Raw genomic sequence first — 24,959 nt, 5'->3', positions numbered from 1 at the left:
TGCACATTTGCTTAGAATTAATGTATTTTATTGTTCAATCAATTAATTGAAGCATAGATACAATAGCCGTCCTCCAATTACTATACGCATGTCCCTATTCCCATTATGGATCTATTAGACCAAGGTTTCCCAAACTCGGTAGTGCCCCCCTCCTAAATGCATGTGTTGTTTTTTTTGACCTAGCACTACACAACTGATTCAAATGACTAACTCATCATCAAGCTTTGATTATTTGAATCAGCTGTGTAGGTGCTAGGGTCGAAAACCAAAATGCTCACTCAGTGGCAGACCCCAGGACTGAGTTTGGGAAACCCTGTATTAGACCATATCTATCTTGTTGTTTTACTTTCTGGTCAGCTGCATGCAGTGTTGAGCTTTCCCCAAATCACTCTTGGTGAGTACTGCTGTATTGCTAGGTTTTTGCTAAAGGTTCATCCAATATGCACACACATCTCTCCCATTGAATTTGACACGGTGGCTCCCCCTTGTGGCTCAGACACATGCACATCTATACATGTACAGTGCATTTGGAAAGTATTCAGACCCCTTGAATATTTCCACATTTTGTTACATTACAACCTTATTCTAAAACAAGTCAAATAAAATCCCTCAGCAATCTACACACAATACCCCAATAATGACCAAGTGAAAACAGGTTGAGAAATGTTTGCTAATTTATAAAAACTAAAAACAAATACCTTATTTACATAAGTATTCAGACCTTTTTCTATGAGACTCGAAATTGAGCTCAGGTGCATCCTGTTTCCATTGATCATCCTTGATGTTTCTACAACTTGATTGGAGTCCACCTGTGGTAAATTAAATTGATTGGACATGATTTGGAAAGGCACACACCTGTCTATCTATATAAGGTCCCACAGTTGAGAGTGCATGTCAGCGCAAAAACCAAGCCATGAGGTCGAAGGAATTGTCCGTAGAGCTCTGAGACAGGGTTGTGTCAAGCCACAGATCTGGGGAAGGGTACCAAAAAATGTCTGCAGCATTGAAGGTCCCCAAGAAAACAGTGGCCTCCATCTGTACACCCGCACATTGACTCGGTACTGGTACCCCCTGTATATAGCTTTGTTATTGTTATTTTATTGTTGCTCTTTTATTTTTTACTTTAGTTTATTTAGTAAATATTTTTCTTAACTGCATTGTTGGTTGAGGCCTTGTAAGTAACATTTCTACACCTGTTGTATTCGGAGCATGTGACAAATAAGATTTGATTTGATCATTTCTAAATTGAAGGAGTTTGGAACCACGAAGACTGTTCCTAGAGCTGGCTGCCCGGCCAAACTGAGCAATCGGGGGAGAAGGGCCTTGGTCAGGGAGGTCACCAAGAACCTGATGGCCACTCTAACAGAGCTCTAGAGTTCCTCTGTGGAGATGGGAGAACCTTCCAGAAGGACAACCATCTCTGCAGCACTCCACCAATCAGGCCTTTATGGTAGTGTTGCAGACGGAAGCCACTCCTCAGTAAAAGGCACATGACAGCCCGCTTGGAGTTTGCCAAAAGGCACCTTCTGCAGAGAAGAATTGGATGATGTCTCCAAATACAGCTGTGCCAAGCTTGTAGCGTCATGCCCAAGACAACTCTAGGCTGTAATCGATGTCAAAGGTGTTTCAACAAAGTACTGAGTAAAGGGTCTGAATATTTATGTAAATGTCATATCTAAAAAACTGTTTTTGCTTTGTCATTATGGGGTATTGCGTGTAGATTGAGGGGAAAAAAATATTGAATCCATTTTAGAATAAGGCTGTAACCTAACAGAATGTGGAAAAAGTAAAGGGGTCTGAATACTTTCCAAATGCACTGTGTGTCTGAAGTTTGGACACCTACTCATTCCATGGTTTTTCTTAATTTTTACTATGTTCTACATTATAGAATAATAGTGAAGACATCAAAACCATGAAATAACACATATGGAATCATGCAGTAACCAGAAGAGTGTTAAACAAATCTAAATATATTTCAAAGTAACCACCCTTTGCCTTAATGACAGCTTTGCACACTCTTGGCATTCTCTCAACCAGCTTCATGAGGTAGTCACCTGGAATGCATTTCAATTAACAGGTGTGCCTTGTTAAAAGTTAATTTCTGGAATTTCTTTCCTTAATGAGTTTGAGCCAATCAGTTTTGTTGTGACAGGGTAAGATTGGTATACAGATGACAGCCCTTTTTGGTAAAATACCAAGTCCATATTACGTCATGAACAGCTGAAATAAGCAAAGAGAAATGACAATCCACCAGTACTTTAAGACATGAAAGTCAGTCAATCTGGAACATTTCAAGAACTTTGAAAGTTTCTTGAAGTGCAGTCGCAAAAACCATCAAGCGCTATGATGAGACCCAGAGTTACATATAATGCAGAGGATAAGTTCATTATTTATTTATTTTTTTATTTCACCTTTATTTAACCAGGTAGGCAAGTTGAGAACAAGTTCTCATTTACAATTGCGACCAGGCCAAGATAAAGCAAAGCAGTTCGACACATACAACGACACAGAGTTACACATGGAGTAAAACAAACATACAGTAGAAACAAGTCTATAAACGATGTGAGCAAATTAGGTGAGATAAGGGAGGTAAAGGCAAAAAAAGGCCATGGTGGCAAAGTAAATACAATATAGCAAGTAAAACACTGGGATGGTAGATTTGCAGTGGAAGAATGTGCAAAGTAGAAATAAAAAGAGGTAGTTGTTTGGGCTAAATTATAGGTGGGCTATGTACAGGTGCAGTAATCTGCGAGCTGCTCTGACAGTTGGTGCTTAAAGCTAGTGAGGGAGATAAGTGTTTCCAGTTTCAGAGATTTTTGTAGTTCGTTCCAGTCATTGGCTGCAGAGAACTGAAAGGAGAGGCGGCCAAAGAAAGAATTGGTTTTGGGGGTGACCAGAGAGATATACCTGCTGGAGAGCGTGCTACAGGTGGGTGATGCTATGGTGACCAGCGAGCTGAGATAAGGGGGGACTTTACCTAGCATGGTCTTGTAGATGACATGGAGCCAGTGGGTTTGGCGACGAGTATGAAGCGAGGGCCAGCCAACGAGAGCATACAGGTCGCAATGGTGGGTAGTATATGGGGCTTTGGTGACAAAACTGATTGCATTGTGATAGACTGCATCCAATTTGAGTAGGGTATTGGAGGCTATTTTGTAAATGACATCGCCGAAATCTGAGGATCGGTAGGATGGTCAGTTTTACAAGGGTATGTTTGGCAGCATGAGTGAAGGATGCTTTGTTGCAAAATAGGAAGCCAATTCTAGATTTAACTTTGGATTGGAGATGTTTGATGTGGGTCTGGAAGGAGAGTTTACAGTCTAACCAGACACCTAGGTATTTGTAGTTGTCCACGTATTCTAAGTCAGAGTCGTCCAGAGTAGTGATGTTGGACAGGTGGGCAGGTGCAGGCAGCGCTCGGTTGAAGAGCATGCATTTAGTTTTACTTGTATTTAAGAGCAATTGGAGGCCACGGAAGAAGAGTTGTATGGCATTGAAGCTTGCCTGGAGGGTTGTTAACACAGTGTCCAAAGAAGGGCCATAAGTATACAGAATGGTGTCGTCTGCGTAGAGGTGGATCAGAGACTCACCAGCAGCAAGAGCGACATCATTGATGTATACAGAGAAGAGAGTCGGTCCAAGAATTGAACCCTGTGGCACCCCCATAGAAACTCCCAGAGGTTCGGACAACAGACCCTCCGATTTGACACACTGAACTCTATCAGAGAAGTAGTTGGTGAACCAGACGAGGCAATCATTTGAGAAACCAAGGCTGTCGAGTCTGCCGATGAGGATGTGGTGATTGACAGAGTCGAAAGCCTTGGCCAGATCAATGAATATGGCTGCACAGTAATGTTTCTTATCGATGGCGGTTAAGATGTCGTTTAGGTACTTGAGCGTGGCTGAGGTGCACCCATGACCAGCTCTGAAACCAGATTGCATAGCAGAGAAGGAATGGTGAGATTCGAAATGGTCGGTAATCTGTTTGTTGACTTGGCTTTTGAAGACCTTAGAAAGGCAGGGTAGGATAGATATAGGTCTGTAGCAGTGTGGGTCAAGAGTGTCCTCCCCTTTGAAGAGGGGGATGACCGCAGCTGCTTTCCAATCTTTGGGAATCTCAGACGACACGAAAGAGAGGTTGAACAGGCTAGTAATAGGGGTGGCAACAATTTTGGCAGATCATTTTAGAAAGAAAGGGTCCAGATTGTCTAGCCCGGCTGATTTGTAAGGGTCCAGATTTTGCAGCTCTTTCGGAACATCAGCTGACTGGATTTGGGAGAAGGAGAAATGGGGAAGGCTTGGGCGAGTTGCTGTGGGGGGTGCAGTGCTGTTGACCGGGGTAGGAGTAGCCAGGTGGAAAGCATGGCCAGCCGTAGAAAAATGCTTATTGAAATTCTCAATTATAGTGGATTTATCAGTGGTAACAGTGTTTCCTATCTTCAGTGCAGTGAGCAGCTGGGAGTAGGTGTTCTTATTCTCCATGGACTTTAGTGTCCCAGAACTTTTTTGAGTTAGTGTTGCAGGAAGCAAATTTCTGCTTGAAAAAGCTAGCCTTGGCTTTTCTAACTGCCTGTGTATAATGGTTTCTAGCTTCCCTGAGCAGCTGCATATCACGGGGGCTGTTCGATGCTAATGCAGAACGCCATAGGATGTTTTTGTGTTGGTTAAGGACAGTCAAGTCTGGGGAGAACCAAGGGTCTGTTCCTGGTTCTAAATTTCTTGAATGGGGCATGCTTATTTAAGATGGTTAGGAAGACATTTAAAAAAAATAACCAGGCATCCTCTACTGACGGGATGAGATCAATATCCTTCCAGGATACCCCGGCCAGGTCGATTAGAAAGGCCTGCTCGCTGAAGTGTTTCAGGGAGCGTTTGACAGTGATGAGTGGAGGTCGTTTGACCGCTGACCCATTACGGATGCAGGCAATGAGGCAGTGATCGCTGAGATCTTGGTTGAAGACAGCAGAGGTGTATTTAGAGGGCAAGTTGGTTTGGATGATATCTATGAGTGTGCCCGTGTTTAAGACTTTGGAGAGGTATCTGGTAGGTTCATTGATAACCAGAACAGCAATGGACAAGGCATATTGACATTAAGGAGAGGCATGCTTAGTCGAGTGATCAAAAGGGTCCACTGAGTAGTGAGGTTGGTTAGGGTCACGGCGATTCAGACAGCTAGCCGGGCCATCGGTAGCAAGCTAGCATAGGATGGAGGTCTGTTTTTAGCCACCTCGTGCATTTCCGTCGGTAGGATTAGTGGGGTTCCATGTGGTAGCGGGGATCAATCCAATTCACAAAAAAAAAACAATAGATATAGTTATAGAGGCCCAAGGGAGAAAAAAATAATAATAATTGTCCGATAGGTCTATTCAGATAGCAGCCGATAAGACAGCTAACGATTAGCGGACCGCAGAAGGGCTTTCAGGTAACGTCGCGACGGAGGAGCCAGCCGGATAACTCCCTCGAGTAGATAACGTTGGTAGTCCAGTTGTGAAGGCCCGGTGGGGCTCCGCGTTGGCAGTAAAACAGGTCCGGATAGATGATTGTAGCCCAGGAGTGACTGATGGAACTCTTCAGCTGGCTAGCTCCGGAATAATTGATGTTTGCGCCGGAATCGACGTAAGCCGATAGTCACACGGATAGCAGCTAGCTAACAGTTATAAATGTCCAGAGTTAGCGGTTGAAATCCGGGGACATGGAGAGAAAAATAGGTCCGGTATGTACCGGTCCGAGCCGCGCCATACAAAACTGGCGATAGATTTTTGAGCTAAAGGATAGCCGATGACCACAAACCGTGGTTAGCTGAATACCAACGATTAGCCAGTAAAGAAGCTAACTAGCTTCTGATTAGCTTCTGGTTAGCTTCAGGATAGCTTCTGGCTAGCTTCTGGATTAGTTTCTGGCTAGCTTCTGGCTAGCTTCGTGTTAGCTTCTATGGAGGATTACAGATTTGAGGTAAATAATACTTTCTTTTTTTTAAATATAAATTGGTGAGGCGGGTTGTAGGAGAGTGTTTTGAAGATGAGTTTATGGAAAATAAAAAATATATAAAAAGGTATGCGAAGAAAGTTGTAAATAGATATGTATATATACGGGACATGACAAGACGAGGACAAAAGACGTGTGACTGCTATGCCATCTTGGAGCCAGTAGATTAGAGTTACCAGCTCCAGAAATCGGCAATTAACTGCACTTCAGATTGCACCTGACAGAGTTCAAATAACAGACTCATCTCAACAGCAACTGTTTAGAGGAGACTGTGTGAATCAGGCCTTCATTGTCGAATTGCTGCAAAGAAACCACTACTAATGGACACCAATATGATGAAGAGACTTGCATGGGCCAAGCAATGGACATTAGACCGGTGGCAATCTGTCCAAATTTGAGATTTTTGGTTCCAACCGCCATGTCTTTGTGAGATGCAGAGTAGGTGAACGGAATGTGTGGTTCCCACCGCGATGAGTTGTTATGGTGCCTTGCCGGTGACACTGTCTGTGATTTCAAGGCAAACTTAACCAGCATGTATAAGGCTGTATAAGGACTATTTGACCAAGAAGGAGAGTGATGGAGTGCTGCATCAGATGACCTGGCCTCCACAATCACCCAGCCTCAACCCAATTGAGATGGTTTGGGATGAGTTTGACCGCAGAGTGAAGGAAAAGCAGCCAAGTGCTCAGCATATTTTGGGAGCCCTTCAAGGCTGTTGGAAAAGCATTCCTCATGAAGCTTGTTGAGAGAATGCCAAGAGTGTGCAAAGCTGTCATCAAGGCAAAGGGTGGCAACTTTGAAGAATCTAAAATATGTTTTAAAAAAGTAGGCTACTACATTATTCCATATGTGTTATTTCATAGTTTTGATATCTTCACTATTATTCTACAATGTAGAAAATAGTAAAAGTAAAGAAAAACCCTTGAATGAGTAGGTGTGTCCAAACTTTCGACTGGTACTGTATGTTGAGCTGTAGCTCGGTCCCAGCTGTAGGCAAGGCTATGGGATTTATCCAACTCTCTCTACTAGATTGGTTCATTGTTGTGCCAAACATGTGTGTTAGTAGATGCACACAAGGATAGTTAGAGGAGTTGCCAAGGCACGTGCAGATCGAGACTATTTGATATTCTGAGAATGATTGATCAAAATATCTGGGCACTTAAGGCATGTGACATGGTTTTCTGAGTTGTAGTTTTTGAATGCAGTTTCTGACATGAGATATTTAGTATTATCATAACTATTTGTGTTGCAGTGTCATCTCTTTTTGTTTGGTAACCACCTGCTGATATTCTCATTTGACTTGTTTAATTTGATCTAATTACATTTCCTAAATAAGGAACCATAATAAGAGCCATTGCTACTACGATTTTATCAACATTATACCAGATTAGGCTAATGTAGCTGTTGGTAGTGACTCGATAAGATTGACATTTTCTGGATGACATCTTTGCACGTTTGATGTTGTCGTTAATGAGCGCCTTCCCTCGTAAGTATTCCCCCCTTACAATTCATGTTTTAGTGTTTGTTTACCAGTGGAAGAACAATTAACCAAATTAACACTACCCAGGTTTTAAACTCCTAGCCCAACATAGAAGAGACTACATTTAGCAGCATCACCATGGCGATACCCACTGTACTAGATACCCACTGTACTAGTTTAGCATATTAGCATATTGTATAAGCCTATTAGCATATCATATGTGCCTAACATGTTAGCATTTATGAGCATAATAGCATATCATTCGAGCCAAGTATATTAGCATATTGGCCAAGTATGTTAGCATAGCATATTAGCATATATCCAATAACGGCCCTCCTTATTGAAAAGTAGGCTGAATTCACTTCTTTCAAGTGGAGAGTGTGGCTTGTTCTCATATGGTTCATTTGTTTTCAGGGCTGTTTGGGGTATCAGGGTATTGTTTGGCAGGCTTATTTTAAATCCTGTTTGTTAAGCTGTCTGTCCTTATCTGTCGACATTTGAGGAGGCGATTGCGTTCTTCCCCATCCTCTTTAAATGACAGGGATGTTTAGAGGTGCATGTCAACTGAGGCATGGACATTTGCAGGTTGCCCCACCGCGCAAGTCACAGTCCAATCATGCTCCTCCTATTAACTCCTCGGCTAGGGAACAATACATATACAGTTGAAGTCGGAAGTTTACATACACCTTAGCCAAATACATTTAAACTGTTTTTCACAATTCCTGACATTTAATCCTAGTCAAAAGTCCCTGTCTTAGGTCAGTTAGGATCACTACTTTATTTTAAGAATGTGAAATGTCAGAATAATAGTAGAGATTATTATTTATTTAAGCTTTTATTTCTTTGGTTGGGATGGTGTTCTTCAGCTTGCAAGCGTTCCCCTTTTTTTTCCCAAACATAACAATGGTCATTATGGCCAAAGAGTTCTATTTTTGTTTCATCAGACCAGAGAACATTTCTCCAAAATGTACGATCTTTGTCCCCATGTGCGGTTGCAAACCGTAGTTTTTTGTGTCAGTTTTGGAGCAGTGGCTTCTTCCTTGCTGAGCGGCTTTTCAGGTTATGTCGATATAGGACTAATTTTACTGTAGATATAGATGCTTTTGTACCCATTTCTTCCAGTATCTTCACAATGTCCTTTGCTGTTGTTCTGTGATTGATTTGCACTTTTCGCACCAAAGTACGATCATCTCTAGGAGACAGAACGCGTCTCCTTCCTGAGCGGTATGATGGCTGCTTGGTCCCATGGTGTTTATACCTGCGTACTGTTGTTTGTACAGATGAACATGGTATCTTCAGGCGTTTGGAAATTGCTCCCAAGGATGAACCATCATTTTTTTTCAAAGTTGTTGGCTGAATTCTTTAGATTTTCCCATGATGTCAAGCAAAGAGGCACTGAGTTTGAAGGTAGGCCTTGGAATACATCCACAGGTACACCTCCAATTGACTCAAATGATGTCAATTAGCATATCAGAAGCTTCTAAAGCCATGACAATTTTCCAAGCTGTTTAAAGACACAGTCAACTTAGTGTATGTAAACTTCTGACCCACTGGAATTGTGATACAGTTATAAGTGAAATAATCTGTCTGTAAACAATTGTTGGAAAAAGAACTTGTGTCATGCACAAAGTAGATGTCCTAACCGACTTTCCAAAACTATAGTTTGTGAACAAGACATTTGTGGAGTGGTTGAAAAACAAGTTTTAATGACTCCAACCTAAGTGTACGTAAACTTCAACTGTATAATATGTTTTTATTTAAGCTACGCATCAAGGAGGCAAGAGATTAATCTTGGAGAAGATGATAATCAAAAATCTCTCTCCTGACTTTAATGAAGTAGCTAAAATCCATGTATGAAGTCTTCCATTGCCCTGTGATAGGGTCTGCCGTCACCCACAAGGTCAGGCATCAGGAGCAACCTTTACCAGCTCGCTCATAAAGCACATTCACACACACACACACAGTCCTGTACAGCTAACCTTGTGGGGACACACAATTCAGTCCGATTCGAAATCCTATTTTCCCTAACCCTTAAAACTAACCTGTACTCTTACCCTAACCTTAACCATAACCCTAAAACCTAACCTTGGTTCCTAACCTTAACCCTAAAACTAACCCTAGCTCCTAACCCTAAACTTAATTCTAACACTAATTCTAACCTTAACCCTAAACCCTCTACAAATAGCATTTGACCTTGTGGGGCCCAACACAATGCCCCCAGTTGGTAAAAAAAATAAAATATCCCCACTCTTCCTTGCGGTTGTTATGGACTGAAGGGCTTATTTTGAATTATAACTTGGGATACATATCATGTTGGCATTGATCTCTTACAAGTATTGGCAAATGGTAGTACCACCGGAATTCATTCCATACTTGGGATCACATGTTTGCAAACCAAATTGTGCTCGCTCAGATATATTTTCATACCATTTCAGCACAGTTCCTGCAACTATGGTGGATGTGTAACCAGGCTGAGTACAGCTTGGCTTGGCTCGGTTCAGCTCAGTGGTGTGAAAAACTATACTGCACACAGCCTGGCAGTTGTAATGACTACTGTGTGTCTGTCTGTGCCTTCCAGTCCAGAGTCAGAACCTGGTGACAGACAATGTGGAGGTGATGGAGGGTGATGTGGCCGTCATCAGCTGCAGGGTGAAGAACAACGACGATTCTGTCATCCAGCTCCTCAACCCCAACAGACAGACCATCTACTTCAGAGACGTCCGACGTGAGTACCACACACACACACACACACACACACACACACACACACACACACACACACACACACACACACACACACACACACACACACACACACAGAGGCTGGCATGCACACGGACACAAACTTATACATACACACACCTTAAAAATAGATTGGCCTACTAGTTCTACACAGACGGACATACACATACTTTCACATCAACTCTACAATAATATTTTGGTCCACTTCAGAGACTTACAGATGTTATTAGTACTTTCCACTGGTTGGAAAATACTAAATATGCCCACACACACAAACATAAAGTATAGCCCTAATGGTCTCACACTTTTGCAGTAAGTCCTCAAGTCCTCCTTCTGTCCTTCTTCAGCGATGAGGCGTGAGCACGCACACACACACACACACACACACACACACACACACACACACACACAGAGAAGCAGCCACATCAGAAGGGCTCCCATCTGTCTTTGATGGATACAACGTTCTGTCCCTCCCTCCCATCCTACCACCACAAACTATTCCTCACTCACCCACACTCTCTTTCACACACATATACACAGACACACTGCCAGGTCCTCAGGATCCCCCTGGCATACATAAATCGTGCCTCGTGTTTTTCTGTTTCGCTGGGGCACCAAATACCAAGCCCACAGCTGGCTGTCAAGGGCATCTCTTCTTCCGACGGGGCGCCTTGATCTCTTGTGATCTTTTCCAGAGAACATTCGGGCATTTCACTGCAGCTGCACTTCTTAATTATAGCGTGGCTCTTCTACCAGCCTCCCTGAATATCATATTGGGCCGCTCCAACTGAAATCCATATTGGGGAAAAAAGGAGGGAGATAGAGGAGAGAGCTTTGACATTGACATCCTAGTTGCGGAAAAGCTCAGCGGTAGCATGTTTCTCCATTGCATCTGAAATGAATGTGACCCCACTTCAAGGGAGCGGTTGGAGCCGGGTGTGGATGAGGGCTCCTCCCCAGCGTGGCCCTCTGCACACAAAGTGAGCACACACACATGTTTTCATGCTCCTTCATACACACACACACACATATACTGTAGGCACACTCGGCGAGTTAAGAGGCACACACACACTTTTGCACTGGCACTCAGAGTGAAGAGGCAGACACTTGAAACCTGTGTAGTGGGTGGACGCCAGTCCTTTTGAAGACCAGAGACCACGTGTGTAAGGATTCCGCTGGGCCCCGGACGGTACCTGTCTGAAAGTAGCCTGTGCATTACCAAAGGACACCTTTACCTTACCTTTACCACCACCCGCTCCCAATCTTTTAATGAGGACATCACCTCCATATCCTCTGTGTTTTCAAAGCACTGACCTCGTCATTAACAGGTCCACAGCCGCCAAGCCAAAAAGGTCACCCTCTAATCTCTCCGCCGCTCTCCTTATCATTAAAAGGTGTCTCTCTCCGGCAACGTTTAAAAGTGAGATGACGAAAACAGCATGGAGCCAGCTAAAGGGCAAGAAGATGGTTGGGCGCCACAAATCCCTTTTCCATGTGTGTGTGTGTGTGTGTATCGTGTGTGCATGTGTGTGGTGGGAGTCTGTGTGAAGAGCCAAATTACCCTCACCCACCTACCCTTTCCCTCTCTCACTCCTTAATAAAACTTTGATGGGCTTCTCTCAAAAAGTAGCCAGGCCTGCTAATCAGAATTGATTGCCGCCACTTAAGAAGAAGCCAGAAGCTCATCTCAATGAAACCAGGGAGAAACAACACAACTGAGATATGGAGAGGGAGAAAGATGGAAGAAAATAATAACCCATTGCAGCCATAAAAGTTTTGTTTATCTCATCTTTATTTTTTCGCTCTGCTCTGAATTGCAGTTTATTTCCCCCCTTTTGTGTTTAAAGTCAGCTTCATTTCAATGCAGGACTCAATGGATATGGCCGTGTGTGTTTGTGCAGTCTTTTGTCCCCCATCACCCGTTTCCTCGATGGTGCCGAACGAACCTTTGGCTATTTGCGATAACACGAAAATAAGCAATGTATATTCAACACCACTTTAGGCGACTGTCCACCCCTCAAATGGAGTTGAGTGGAGAAAAAAAAATTCCATTGTCCACTTTGATCTGACTCAGCAAAATGAATTAGAAATCTTGAAAATAAAGTTTTATCTGTTTTATTATTTCATATTATTTTAAACATAAGTAAGATCACTTGATTTGTGAGATAACTTGGGGCCTTCTGATACGATATTATTAACTAAATAGCTGTATGTTTTTTTAATACTATAGCTTGCTATGTGAATCTGTGAATAAGATTTAAAGAAAGCCTTTATTTTCATAGAAAGGCTGATTGTTTGGTTGTAGAGAGGCTGTATGAAGAAGATGGACTTTAGTTTTCACAATCTAATTCAAGACCATCATGGAAATGAAACATATACATCCCGGAAATTAAATGGATGAGGTACAAATATTTATCAAACTCTCTGCCTTGTGTGGCTCTTAAAACAAATAAATTAGCTCGTTTTGAAACCCCTATAGCTACTATATTCAAGTATAAATCAGCAGGAATAGGATACTGCTGTGTTTTGAGACGTGCATGGCGCTCCTCCCTTCTTTTTCTTCTTTGTGGCTGTTTTTGTCCCTGTTCCTAGCCACTGTGAATCTTATTCCCACGTTTTGTTGTTTGTTGCCTCAGAGGTCTTTCCATGGTCACTGCATTTTCTTGCCCAATTTTGTCTTTCCTTGTGTTTGTACCTTCCAAAAAAGACATTACCTGCATAGGAGGTTTGTGGCACCTTAATTGGGAGGACAGGCACATGGTAATGGCTGGAGTGGAATCAGTGGAATGGTATCAAATACATTCAATTTGCTCCGTTCCAGTCACTATTATGAGCCAAACTCCCCTCAGGAGTCTCCAATGATTACCTGAGAAACGCTATGCCAAACTAAAGGAATTAAAAGAACAAAATCAACATCGAAAGACATATTCAGTTTGTTTTCTTGAGTGGAATTGCTTTCTACTACTAGTGCCTTTGTTTTCCCTGAAACTCACCCCATTGGACATCACTGCTGCGTGTCCAATCCCGGGCTCCCCCACAGTAAGCTGGATGCTGCGAGCGGGCGCCGTTGTTGTGTCGTCATGGGGGACAACCTCCTGGGGCATGGCGGGCCGCTGTTGAGTCCTCACATGGCCACGCTTGTGTCCAGAACCAGCACCACTGCGCTAAAGCGGGGCCATGTTCCTTGTTGGACACAGAGCTGATGTCGTCAAGCACTAATGCTGTTTTTCACTCCAACAAATGGATCAGTATTCAGTTTCTCACCACCTCCAATTCTGTCTGTTTTTTTTGCCCAACACCACATTTGTGTTGTTGATATACACTATATATACAAAAGTATGTGGACACCCCTTCAAATTAGTGGATTCGGCTATATCAGCTACACTTGTTGCTAACAGGTGTATAAAATCGAGCATACAGCCATGCAATCTCCATAGACAAACACTGGCATTAGAATGGCCTAACTGAAGAGCTCTGTGACTTTCAATGTGGAACCGTCATAGGATATCAAGTCAGTTTGCCAAATTTCTTCCCTGCTAAAGCTGCCCCGGTCAACTGTAAGTGATGCTATTGTGAAGTGAAACATCTAGGAGCAACAACGGCTCAGCCGCGAGGTGGTAGGCCACACAAGCTCACAGAACGGGACCGGCGAGTGTTGAAACGCATAGCGCCCTAAAAATCATCTGCCCTCGGTTGCAACACTCACTATCAAGTTCCAAACTGCCTCTGGAAGCAATATCAGCACAATAACTGTTCGGCGGAAACTTCATGAAATGGGTTTCCATGGCCGAGCAGCCGCACACAAGCCTAACATCACCATGCACAATGCCAAGTGTTGGCTGGAGTGGTGTAAAACTTGCCGCCATTGGATTCTGGAGCAGTGGAAATGCATACTCTGGAGTGATGTATCACCCTCTTGAAGTCCAATGGGCAAATCTGGATTTGGCGGATGCCAGAAGAACGCTACCTGCCGAATGCATAGTGCCAACTGTAAAGTTTGGTGGAGGAGGAATAATGGTCTGAGGCTGTTTTTCATGGTTCAGGCTAGGCCCCTTAGTGCCAGTGAAGGGAAATCTTAACGCTACAGCATATAATGACATTCTAGACGATTCTGTGCTTCCAACTTTGTGGCAACAGTTTGGGGAAGGACCTTTCCTGTTTCAGCATGACAATGCCCTCTACAAAAAAGCGAGGTCCATACAGAAATGGTTTGTCGAGATTGGTGTGGAAGAACTGGACTTGCCTGCACAGAGCCCTGACCTCAACCCCATTGAACGCCTTTGGGATGAATTGTTAATGCCGACTGCGAGCCTGGCATAATCCCTCAAAATCAGTGCCCAACCTCACTTATGCTCTTCTGGCTAAATGGAAGCAACTCCCCGCAGCAATGTTGCAACATCTGGTGGAAAGCCTTCCCCAGAAGAGCGGAGGCTGTTATAGCAGCAAAAGAGGGACAAACTCCATATTAATGCCCATGATTTTGGAATGAGATGTTTGACGAGCAGGTGCCCACATACTTTTGGTCATGTAGTGGAGATATACACTTACAGTATATTAACACAACAACAAGATATAGCATGTTAAAGGAGGCAATGTATGCAATGTATGCATTGAGCATACAGTATACCACAATGGACTGGAGGCCATTTTTCAAATACCCACAGTACACCAGACTTTAGTGCCATTATGAACATTATCGGTGTTGACATAATGCTTTAATCATTCCTATTGGTGTCCACCTAACGCCGAGTCTCACAACAGATTACCAGCAGTTTAGCCCGTGATGCCTCGCATTGGAGTGTTTTAATCCCAGCACATTCTTCAAATCAATACATTTAATTTAATCATTAGTGTCAGGCTGCCCCTTGCACTGACCGGCCTAACCCTGCTTTCAAGTCAGCCACTTTAATTAGTCACACATTATCTGTGTGTAACGTTAGCCTCTGTTGTGTTCACCCACTGCTAACAGAGGAGCCAAGCATAATGACTACTGGCACCAAAGTTAGCGGTTAGCGTTGAAAAGTAGCATAGGTAAGTAACCTAGTAATTAAAGTAATTGAGTTAAGAAGTTGGGACACAAGAATAGCTTTGCAAAATGGAGTTGAATGTTGAGGAGTTATGTTTTGATTGGACTTCAATCTTGGGCCCACATGCTAAAAATAGAGCTCTCCTTTGAACATTTGTCACTTACTCATTTGTCACTTACTCTGAATTCACACACTTGTTAGCTATTCTGTTTGTTGTTCTCTTCTGATATTCCAAGACCACCACCCTGGCAGCAGGACCAAAGACATTAGCGATGAGTTGGCACGGCAACATGTTTAACCCCTTCTCCTTTTGCACCATGTGGCTTGTCTTTGTGGGAGTAAGGGGAGACGAGTGGAATCGAGATGGGGTCTTCTGATGAGGGGCCACGTGGCTACTCCGAGGTGCTGGGGGGGTCGGGAAGGTCGAGGATTAACTCAAGGAAAAAGGGTGGATGGCAGCGGAGATGGAGCCACGCTCTGTGTTTCTTTGCTTCTCCACTCCCTCCACAGCAGCAGAACCAGAGAGAAGGCTGACAGCCTTGCTTTCTCTCTTCCTCTTTTCCCCCCTCACTCGCTCTTTCTTTCTCTCTTCCTCTTTTCCCCCCTCACTCGCTCTCTTGCTTTCTCTCTTCCTCTTTTCCCCCCTCACTCGCTCTCTTGCTTTCTCTCTTTTTGCATAAAAGTGAAAGAGCACAGCTAACCAGCTGGAACGCAGAACAATCAGCTTCACCCCCCATCACTATCACAATCCTGGCTTTCATGTGCTCGCCGCCGCAAACTGTAATAATCCCAGATGATTTCTTCATTTAGTTATTTGTTTCCGTCTATGTAGTTATGTATTAATGCTACCTCTTTTTTCTTGTTGCTTTTGCTCCTTTGAACTGGGATGCTGCGGGTGAGAATAAATGTGGTGTGGGGAGAAAAGAAGACACAGAGAGCAGTAAATGGCTGCTGTCGATCTGTCAGAGGTGGTGGGGAGGCTTTCATCTGAACCAGACATTGGGATTCTCCATTGCGTTTGCCAGGCAAAACAACTCCCTAATGGATTGCTCATTATTCTGCGTGTGTGTGTCACCACATATTCCTGTTTTAATTAGAAACAAAAAAAAAGTTTTAAGTGAGAAAAGAAAGGAAATTCACATGAGCCCCACAATGCCTACTTCACCCATGCTCTACCAATGTTTTCCAGCACACAGCTTTGACCTACTATAGTAGCTTTATTGGGCTATTGTACTTCAAGAAATATGTAGGGAAATTGCTTAGGATTCAAATGTTCTCAAAGATTAGATGAATTTCAACAAAGAAAGGAAATTATGATAAATGGCGAGAGACTGTTTTAGGGTGCATTAAACAAAGATCACCTGGCATCAATATGAGTTTTTCCCAGCTGTATTCAGCACAGTTTAAAGTCACAATCTATGATGGTGCTCCAAAGTGTCAAAGCATACACATGACCTCAGAATGTCGACCATACCAGTATTCTTTAGTTCTGCGCATGTTACCAAGAATACTTAAGATTCACCTGAGGAGATTTGTTGTGTTCTTTAAGTTTGTTAAACTCAAGAGAACATTTTAAGGTATGTGCAATACTCCCAGATAGAGCACCCAGCTCACTCTTCCAAAGCAAATGAAAAATATACTCAGATGAGTTTGTGAGGGACAACAACAAAAATGTGTACTGTTGGGGGTACTCAATGACTGGAGTTGGGAAACACTGCCATAGTCAATGCATGGACAATGACTATGGTACCCTCTTTTGACCCCCCCCCCCCCCCCCCCCCCCCCCCCCCTTATCTCCCTTACTCTTTCTCTCCCTATCTCTCTTTCTTTGATCCCCAGCCCTGAAAGATGCTCGCTTCCAGCTGGTCAACTTCTCGGACAATGAGCTGCGGGTGTCTCTGTCCAATGTGAGCCTGTCGGATGAGGGGAGATACGTGTGCCAGCTCTACACGGACCCCCCACAGGAGGCCTATGCAGACATCACTGTGCTGAGTATGACTACACACACACACCACACACAATGTTTGTTGAGGGGGAAAATGTCTTAGACTGTCTACGTTGACATTCATTATTGAAAACACACACACACACACACACTAGTGATACACGAGTTTACCCATAACCGGCAATCCCTGAGGTTATATCCACGGTACGGGTGGGTTTAGGGTCTACAAATATTGTTTGGATGAAGGGTGGGCGGATTGAATAAAGAGAAAACAATGTATTAAAAATCCATAAATGTATCAGTCTTGTGCAATTCATATCTATATGCTACATTTAGGTTTGCGGGTGGGTGCGGGTGAACAAACAGCCATCACTAACACACACACAGCTATCACTGGCACGTCATTGACCGATGGAGTGGTTGATACCATAGCTGTATCTAACTCACTTTTGCACTCAGAGACAAGCTTACTACGAAATAATAAACATTCACCAAGGTGTAAAGCCACAGTGCAAAGCATGAATTGAATTCTAATAATATGTAACGGGAGTAAAAGTGACGTGAAGACTGAAAGTCTGTCTCACTTTTAGGGATTATGCCATTTCACTGAAAGTTAAATATATTTTAAATCTGGTCCTCAACGTCATTTTAAATGTCATAACCTCGCACAGGGCTCTAAAGTGTGACCATTTTGGTCATATATATGTTCCTAAATATTTAGCTGTGCGACCTGTGCGCCTACAATTGTTTTCCATTGTAATGATTGTACCATTACTACAGTGAATACAGCTTGTTTGTAGACCAAACGGTTCAAATGATATGACCCATATAACCGGCGCAACTTTTTCTTCTTCCTGTGGTGAATTGGAAAGCCACATTTTACATTCATAGACCATGTCGCGTGCCATTCTAAAACTACTCACGGGCCTTTTGTTTAAACCTTGTTCAGTCATGTACCTTCTTAGCTAGCTTGCTAACAACCTAGTAACTTTACTTATAGTCTATGTCCTAACATTTGGGAGCACAGAAATAAAGGAAAAGTGATTGCTTCTCCAGGAAATCAATAATCACAGCAATAAATGAATGAGAAGCTCTCAATTGCATACTCCTCGCATCCTATCTCCTCATCTTCTTTTCAAAAGCAATTGGAGAAGAAGGTCAGAGGGAAGGGACCTCTGGCTCTCTCATCCAATGTGTTTTGAGAAGGAGACGAGGAGAGGGGATGTGAGGAGTATGCAATTGAGATCTTCCAAATGACTGATCTGTTGCATGTTATCACTAACGAACTTGATGTTCTTAAAGAGACAGTGTACAATTTTTTGATGTAATGTATCTCAATATTGTGCTTTTACACAATGTGGAAACCTAATGTTCCACAAATGACTTTGTAATTTCAATGACAGGTATTTTTATAATAAACAATTGTATTTACAGGGTTACAAATTAGTTTCTAGGGTACAAAATGTGCTAAAATACATATAGTCTACTTACTGTCTACTTACTTCAGTCTACTTACTTCAAAGTAAAGTATTCACACCCCTTGACTTTTTGTGTCACTGTCCTACACACAATACCCCATAATGTCCAAGTGGAATTATGTTTTTAGAAATGAATTACAAATTAAAAGCTGAAATGTGTTGAGTCAATAAATATTCAACCCCTTTGTTATAGCAAGCCTAAATAAATTCAGGTGTAAAAGTTCCATGGACTTCAACACTGTGGAAGATAGTAGTGTTTAACCTGACTACCTCACCTCTGTACCCTACACATACAATTATCTGTAAGGTCCCTCAGTCGAGAGAATTGCAAAAACAGATTCAACCACAAAGACCAGGGAGGTTTTCCAATGCCACTCAAAGACACCTATTGGTAGATGGGCAACATTTTTTTTAAAGCTGACATTGAATATCCCTTTGAGCATGGTGAAGTTATTAATTACACTTTGGATAGTGTGTCAATACACCCAGTCACTACAAAGATTCAGGTGTCCTTACTAACTTATTTGATGGAAAGGAAGGAAAACGCTCAGGGATTTCACCATGAGGCCAATGGTGACTTTAAAACAGTTACAGAGTTTAATGGCTGTGATAGGAGAAAACTGAGGATGGATCAACAACATTATAGTTTCTCCACAATACTAACCTAAATGACAGAGTGAAAAGAAGGACATCTGTACTTAATAGAAATATTCAAAAACATGCATCCTGTTTGCGATAATGTACTAAAGTAAAGTATGTTTGTGCCAAACACATCACTGAGTACCACTCTCCATATTTTAAAAAATAGTGCTGGCTGCATCATGTTATGGGTACGCTTGTAATTGTTAAGGACTGAGGAGTTTTTCAGGATAAAAATGAAACGTAATGGAGCTAAGCACAGGCAAAATCCTAGAGGAAAACCTGGTTCAGTCTGCTTTCCAGCAGACACTGGGAGACCAGTTCACCTTTCAGCATGACAATAGCCTAAAACAGAAGGCCAGATATACACTGGAGTTGCTTACCAAAACAACATAGAATATTCCTGAGTGGCCTAGTTACAGTTTTGACTTAAATCTGTTAGAAAATCTATGGCAACACTTGAAAATGGCTGTCTAGTAATGATCTACAACCAACTTGTCAGAGATCAAATCATTTTGAAAATAATATTGTACAATCCAGGTTGGCAAAGCTCTTAGAGACTTTGCAGAAAGACTCACAGCTTTAATCACTGCCAAAGGTGATTCTAACGTGTATTGACTCAGGGGGTGTATACGTATGTAATCAAGATATATTTGCTTTATTTTTCTGAAATTCTTTACAAATGTTAGAATTTTTCTTCCACTTTGACATTAGAGTGTTTTGTGTAGATCGTTAACAAAAAAATACAAATAAATACATTTTAATCCCACCTTGTAACACAACAAAATGTGTCATGAATCTTGCCCTGGAGGGAGCTCCGCAGAGTGGTCACTAGCCGGCACAGTCGAAAAGTCATAAAATCTGATTATAAACCTAACCCTACAGTTAACGCTAAACTTAATCACACTGCTAACCCTAATGCCTAACCTTTAGTTAAGACCAAAAAGCAAATGTTTGTTTTCAACTATTTCTATGATATAGTACATTTTTACTTTGCAGCTGGCCCATCTAGCAGAAATTGCTCAGTTCTGCCTCCAGGGCAAGATTCATCACCACAAAAGTCAGTCACCCTGCATATCTCAATCAATAAAAAAAATATATTTTCTGGTGCTCCTAAATTTTGTTTGTGCTCCTAACTTTTATAAATTGGGAGCACCAGTATTTGACGTCAATACCGAAACACCAAGATCCACGCCAATCAAAACCCAGTGTCCAGCCCGTTTTCTATTGTGCGTCCTAGCAGGATTTAAGGGAAATTACATTGTGTGCGTATTAGACGTTACTACATACAGAGCGTGCTTGAAGCAAGAGTAAGTACTTAGACATAATGATGCCGTTTTGGCAATGAAGTTTGACAGCGGGATGTGGGGAGTGTTTGTGATTTGTACATTTTCACAAGGAGGAGATGGGGAGACTGGCACAGGCATGAATCTGCGTGTCTGGGCCAAGGCAGGAGTAGATCAGCGCAAATGACATCAAACTGTTTTGAGTGGCAGTAGGTAGCAAGCGAGAGCTGGAAGTATGTAATCCAAAATCGGTGAGTGGTCTCAGCTCGCACGTTTATGGGAAGAGTCTAGTTGAGAGAAGGTTGGAAAAGCATCCTCAAACACCTGAAGTGTACTGCATATAGTCAGTGTATGGGCTTTATTATAAAGTGGATGATAAAACATTTTTTAAGTGTAAGGCCTTTCGCCAAAGCTGATAGCGGACGATTCTGACTTGAGATACACGCACTTAAATATAACGTAATCCTTTTTCACGCACATTCTTCTCTGCGCACATTCTGACGTTTTTGTTTACAAGAAAATGACTGTACTGTAGTCAATTACATTTATTTCAAAGTATTTCCATAAACCTCTCACAGATAGAGTACTATTGCAACAAAATTCAGTTATTTTATTTGGTATGTGGAGGGACCAATATTATAATTGACACCCATGACAATAGAGGCATCACACCATGCTACCTCAACACCACATTGCTGATGAAACGCCCTTCCACCACACATGGACAGTTAAGACATCTAAGAGGGAGGACTGACCCGACACCTCCTGGTTGTTAGGGTGATTTATGCCTATGTCTTATGTCTATTTGTCCCCCCTGCCAGTCCCTCCAGGCAACCCAATCATCGAGTCCCGGGAGGGGCAGGTGATTGAGGGCAACGAGACAGAGATGACCTGCACCGCTATGGGCAGCAAGCCCGCCGCCACAATCAGATGGATGAAGGGAGACAAAGAGCTTCAAGGTAGGTTAACACCCGTCAACACCGTCACGTCCAAAACACTTTAGCTCTCTATTATAACTCAGTTGGACTCAACAAGATTTTTCAGATGAAGAGGGATAAAAAGGGCGATGGTTAAGGTAATTGTAGGGAATTACTCAGTATGAATTGTAGAGTTGTCTATTAACGTTCATGCATAACTTTCCATTCCCTATGAGTCTACCCAATGATTTAGTCATACATTCAATAATAAAACCCCTCACATCATCTTCATAGATGTTTTCTTTAACCCATCTCTTGGTGCCTCTACACTCTCTTTCTAACTTTCTTCTTCCTTCCTTCACTCGTCTCTTTATAATTCGCCCCACGTCAACGACACCTCAGCCTAATTAGGTCACTCCCATGGCTCTGAATGACTTCCATTAGAGTGATGGGCTGGCTCAGTGGTCACCTAGCCTTTTGGCAGAGTGACAGCTTTCAAGCCTCTCTTCAAAAGGAGCTGCGCGATTAGGGGGCCCATAGATTGGGCCAATGGAATGACCCCGGGCTGTTCCAACTCTTACTCAGCAGAGCCCAAAGCCCGTCACTCACGTCATAACCACAACCTCATACCAACCACGAATGGTGCAAAGCCCTAATGTGGAGTAAAGGCCTTGGTTTCATCTACTCAATAAACACTTTTACCCAGTAGAGGGTAGGCTGACTCTGGTCCTGGATGACTGTGCGCAGTGTGTGCAGGCTTAAGTTCCAGCCCAGCGCTAACACACCTGTTTCACATAATCAACTAATTGTTGTCATTAATTAATATAGACCAGGTTTAGGTGAATTGGGTGTTTTAGTCCCGGGCAGGAACAAAAGCCTTCACACACTGCGGCACTTCACTGCCCCTTCCCTGCATTAGCGTAACTACTACAGTGTTGTTAAATAGCACTGGCTAGGCCTAAATGTGTGGATGATAGCCTTCCTTACTCTCTGTGTTGACAAGAAAAGTTACTTGACAACAAACAGAGGGTGAAGGAGAGTTCACAGATCTGAACTTAACTGCTAGCCGTGTAAAACATTTTGTCCATTGCCTATTTTTATTGTAATGTGGTCTATTCATTTGGTAATTAAAAGGGGTTTCTATTGCCAACCACCACTGAAAGTAGTATTGCGTCATCTTGAACGATGTGGAGTGGAGTCCATGTTTCCCCCGTTAATTGCCACATCAACGTGATGAATATGGCACGCCGCATTGTTCAGTGGGAGTTTGACTGACTGACTGAATGGACAGAATGTGGAGGTTGAGAAGCAGGAAACGTGAGGACAAAAGAGACAGGGGCTCTTTGTCAAGCCATATTTCCTGGTTTCTTTGCATCCTCTCTCCCTGCCTCCTCTGAGGGGAGGGACCTTGGACCTCTAATACGGTTCAGAAGGAGGCAAAGAGATACGAATGACGAATTGGGGAATCATGAAATGACGAATTGTGAGAGGTCACAAAAGGGAAAGAGCGCGTCACCGCAGTCCACGCCACTCGCCGGCTGCTCCAAATTGCTTTCGGCGTCGGCCGGCTCCTCGCCTTGCAGATTTATTTCTAATTAAACCTAATTACCTTAAGGGATAATCGGGCATGTTTTAAATATCATTTAAAGGTTACACACCCACCCTGCTCGCTCGCGAATGTAAACCAAGATTTCGGCCCCCGAAAGCAAAGTCCCAGTTATCCTACTATCATTATATCCCTTCTTTTGCCCTCTCTGTGTGTCTCTCTCTCCCCCCTCTCTTTCTCCCCTCACCCTTGCACTCTCTCTCCCTTCTCCCTTCCCCCACTCTGCCTCTTTATTGTCCTCTCTCTTATCCTGCTATTTTTGTGCTGTGGTTAATATTTCCCCCTCTTTTATATCCTGTCTTTCACAGATATCTCCAGCACTTAAGTGTGCGAGTGAAATGAAAGTCAAGGAACAATGGGAGTTCCAACAGCACAGGTTATTCTGTCTGTACAAGACGAGATGAGAGGGAGAGAGACTGGGGGGGGGGCAGTGACGGACACGGCCGAGCACGGCCATTAGCCTTCTAAAGAAAATTACCGGGGTGATTTCAATTACCCTGCCACACTCTGCCAGAATGACTGGCAAATTTATAAAATAATATTTGAACTTGCTGAAGGCAAGTAGTCAAGGAATGTCTATGGCACTTTGATACATCCGAGTCCACTCTCCCCAAACGCAGGCCCCCCACGTACCCCCGTGCTCTTAAATGGTGCTGAAATTACAATTAACGATTATTTTCAAATGTAAAATAGAGGGGACTGTTAATGGCTCTGCATCTGAAGGAATAGCTAAGTGCAGCCATTAACAGTGCATCAACTCTCTCTGCTTTGATTTTGAACCCCGAGCTTCACTATTCGACTACAAAAGCAATTAGCTTTTCATTAACATTAATATGTTCACTAGCACTCCAAAAATAATGTTTGAGTAATATCGAGCGCCACATCTGAGACTGCGGCTATCAAACGGAGATGCTATCACCGTGGGAAGATGATATCTTCATAAGTAAATAAGATTCAGTACGCATCATCCAATTCAAAGGTATTTGCATATTTCTCTTCCATTGAGCAAGTGCTCAACACGTTTGTTATTGCATAATGTTGACAGCGCAGTGATATTCAACATGTTGGTAATTAGCTACTGTGCTGTAATAATAAAATAAAATGTATGGATAATCAAATTAAATCCTTAGGTCAAGATACACCAGTGTCTGCTGCCTGTCTTTTCCTCCTGGTAGTAAATTGATCACTTTATCATTTGTCAGACGTTCACCTTAGACCTGATTTCTCAGGTCTAACTCAGCTGGTTATTTAAAACGCTTGGCTTTTAAATAAAACTACAGCGCTTGGCTTGTCAAATGGGGTAACACCCCTGTTCATCACAAAGACTCGTTTTCCCATCAGCCTCAGAGACAGCTGTCTCTGCGGTGACGGGGTGGGATGTGAAGCGGCAACTCAATATCCATCAGATACCTGTAGCTGAGGAACAACAGCACACAAGGCTGTTCGCCATTTCATCCTCATAATACAAAGCTATAGTGCTTTCAGAAAGTATTTACACCCCTTGCATTTTTCTACATTTTGATGTGTTACAAAGTGGGATTAACATTTATTTGTCATTTTTTGTCAACGATCTACACAAAATAATCTGTCATGTCAAAGTGGAATAAAAATGTGAACCTTTTTTTTTTGTTATTTTTATGTATATATATATATATATATACAGTGGGGCAAAAAAGTATTTAGACAGCCACCAATAGTGCAAGTTCTCCCACTTAAAAAGATGAGAGAGGCCTGTAATTTTCATCATAGGGACACCTCAACTATGACAGACAAAATGAGAAAAAAAATCCAGAAAACCACATTGTAGGATTTTTAATGAATTTATTTGCAAATTATGGTGGAAAATAAGTATTT

The 24,959-nt window shown here is 42.6% G+C and overlaps 1 protein-coding gene across 6 annotated transcripts in view; it reads left to right on the top strand.

Annotated features, from left to right (window-relative positions):
• Positions 1–24,959, top strand: part of LOC110534869 (cell adhesion molecule 1) — a 502,917-nt gene that overhangs the window by 378,005 nt on the left and 99,953 nt on the right. For 5 of the 6 annotated variants that reach the window (XM_036989933.1, XM_036989932.1, XM_036989931.1 and 2 more), the window contains 3 exons: positions 10,044–10,190; positions 17,074–17,226; positions 21,404–21,541. In XM_036989933.1, the coding sequence (XP_036845828.1) occupies positions 10,044–10,190; positions 17,074–17,226; positions 21,404–21,541 (438 nt within the window). The remainder of the gene's footprint in view (positions 1–10,043; positions 10,191–17,073; positions 17,227–21,403; positions 21,542–24,959) is intronic. The other variant, XM_036989934.1, reaches the window with a different exon arrangement.

This window comes from Oncorhynchus mykiss, chromosome 10 (assembly GCF_013265735.2).
Source record: "Oncorhynchus mykiss isolate Arlee chromosome 10, USDA_OmykA_1.1, whole genome shotgun sequence".
Taxonomy (NCBI): Eukaryota; Metazoa; Chordata; class Actinopteri; order Salmoniformes; family Salmonidae; genus Oncorhynchus; species Oncorhynchus mykiss.
This window is presented reverse-complemented; position numbering and strand designations above follow the sequence as displayed.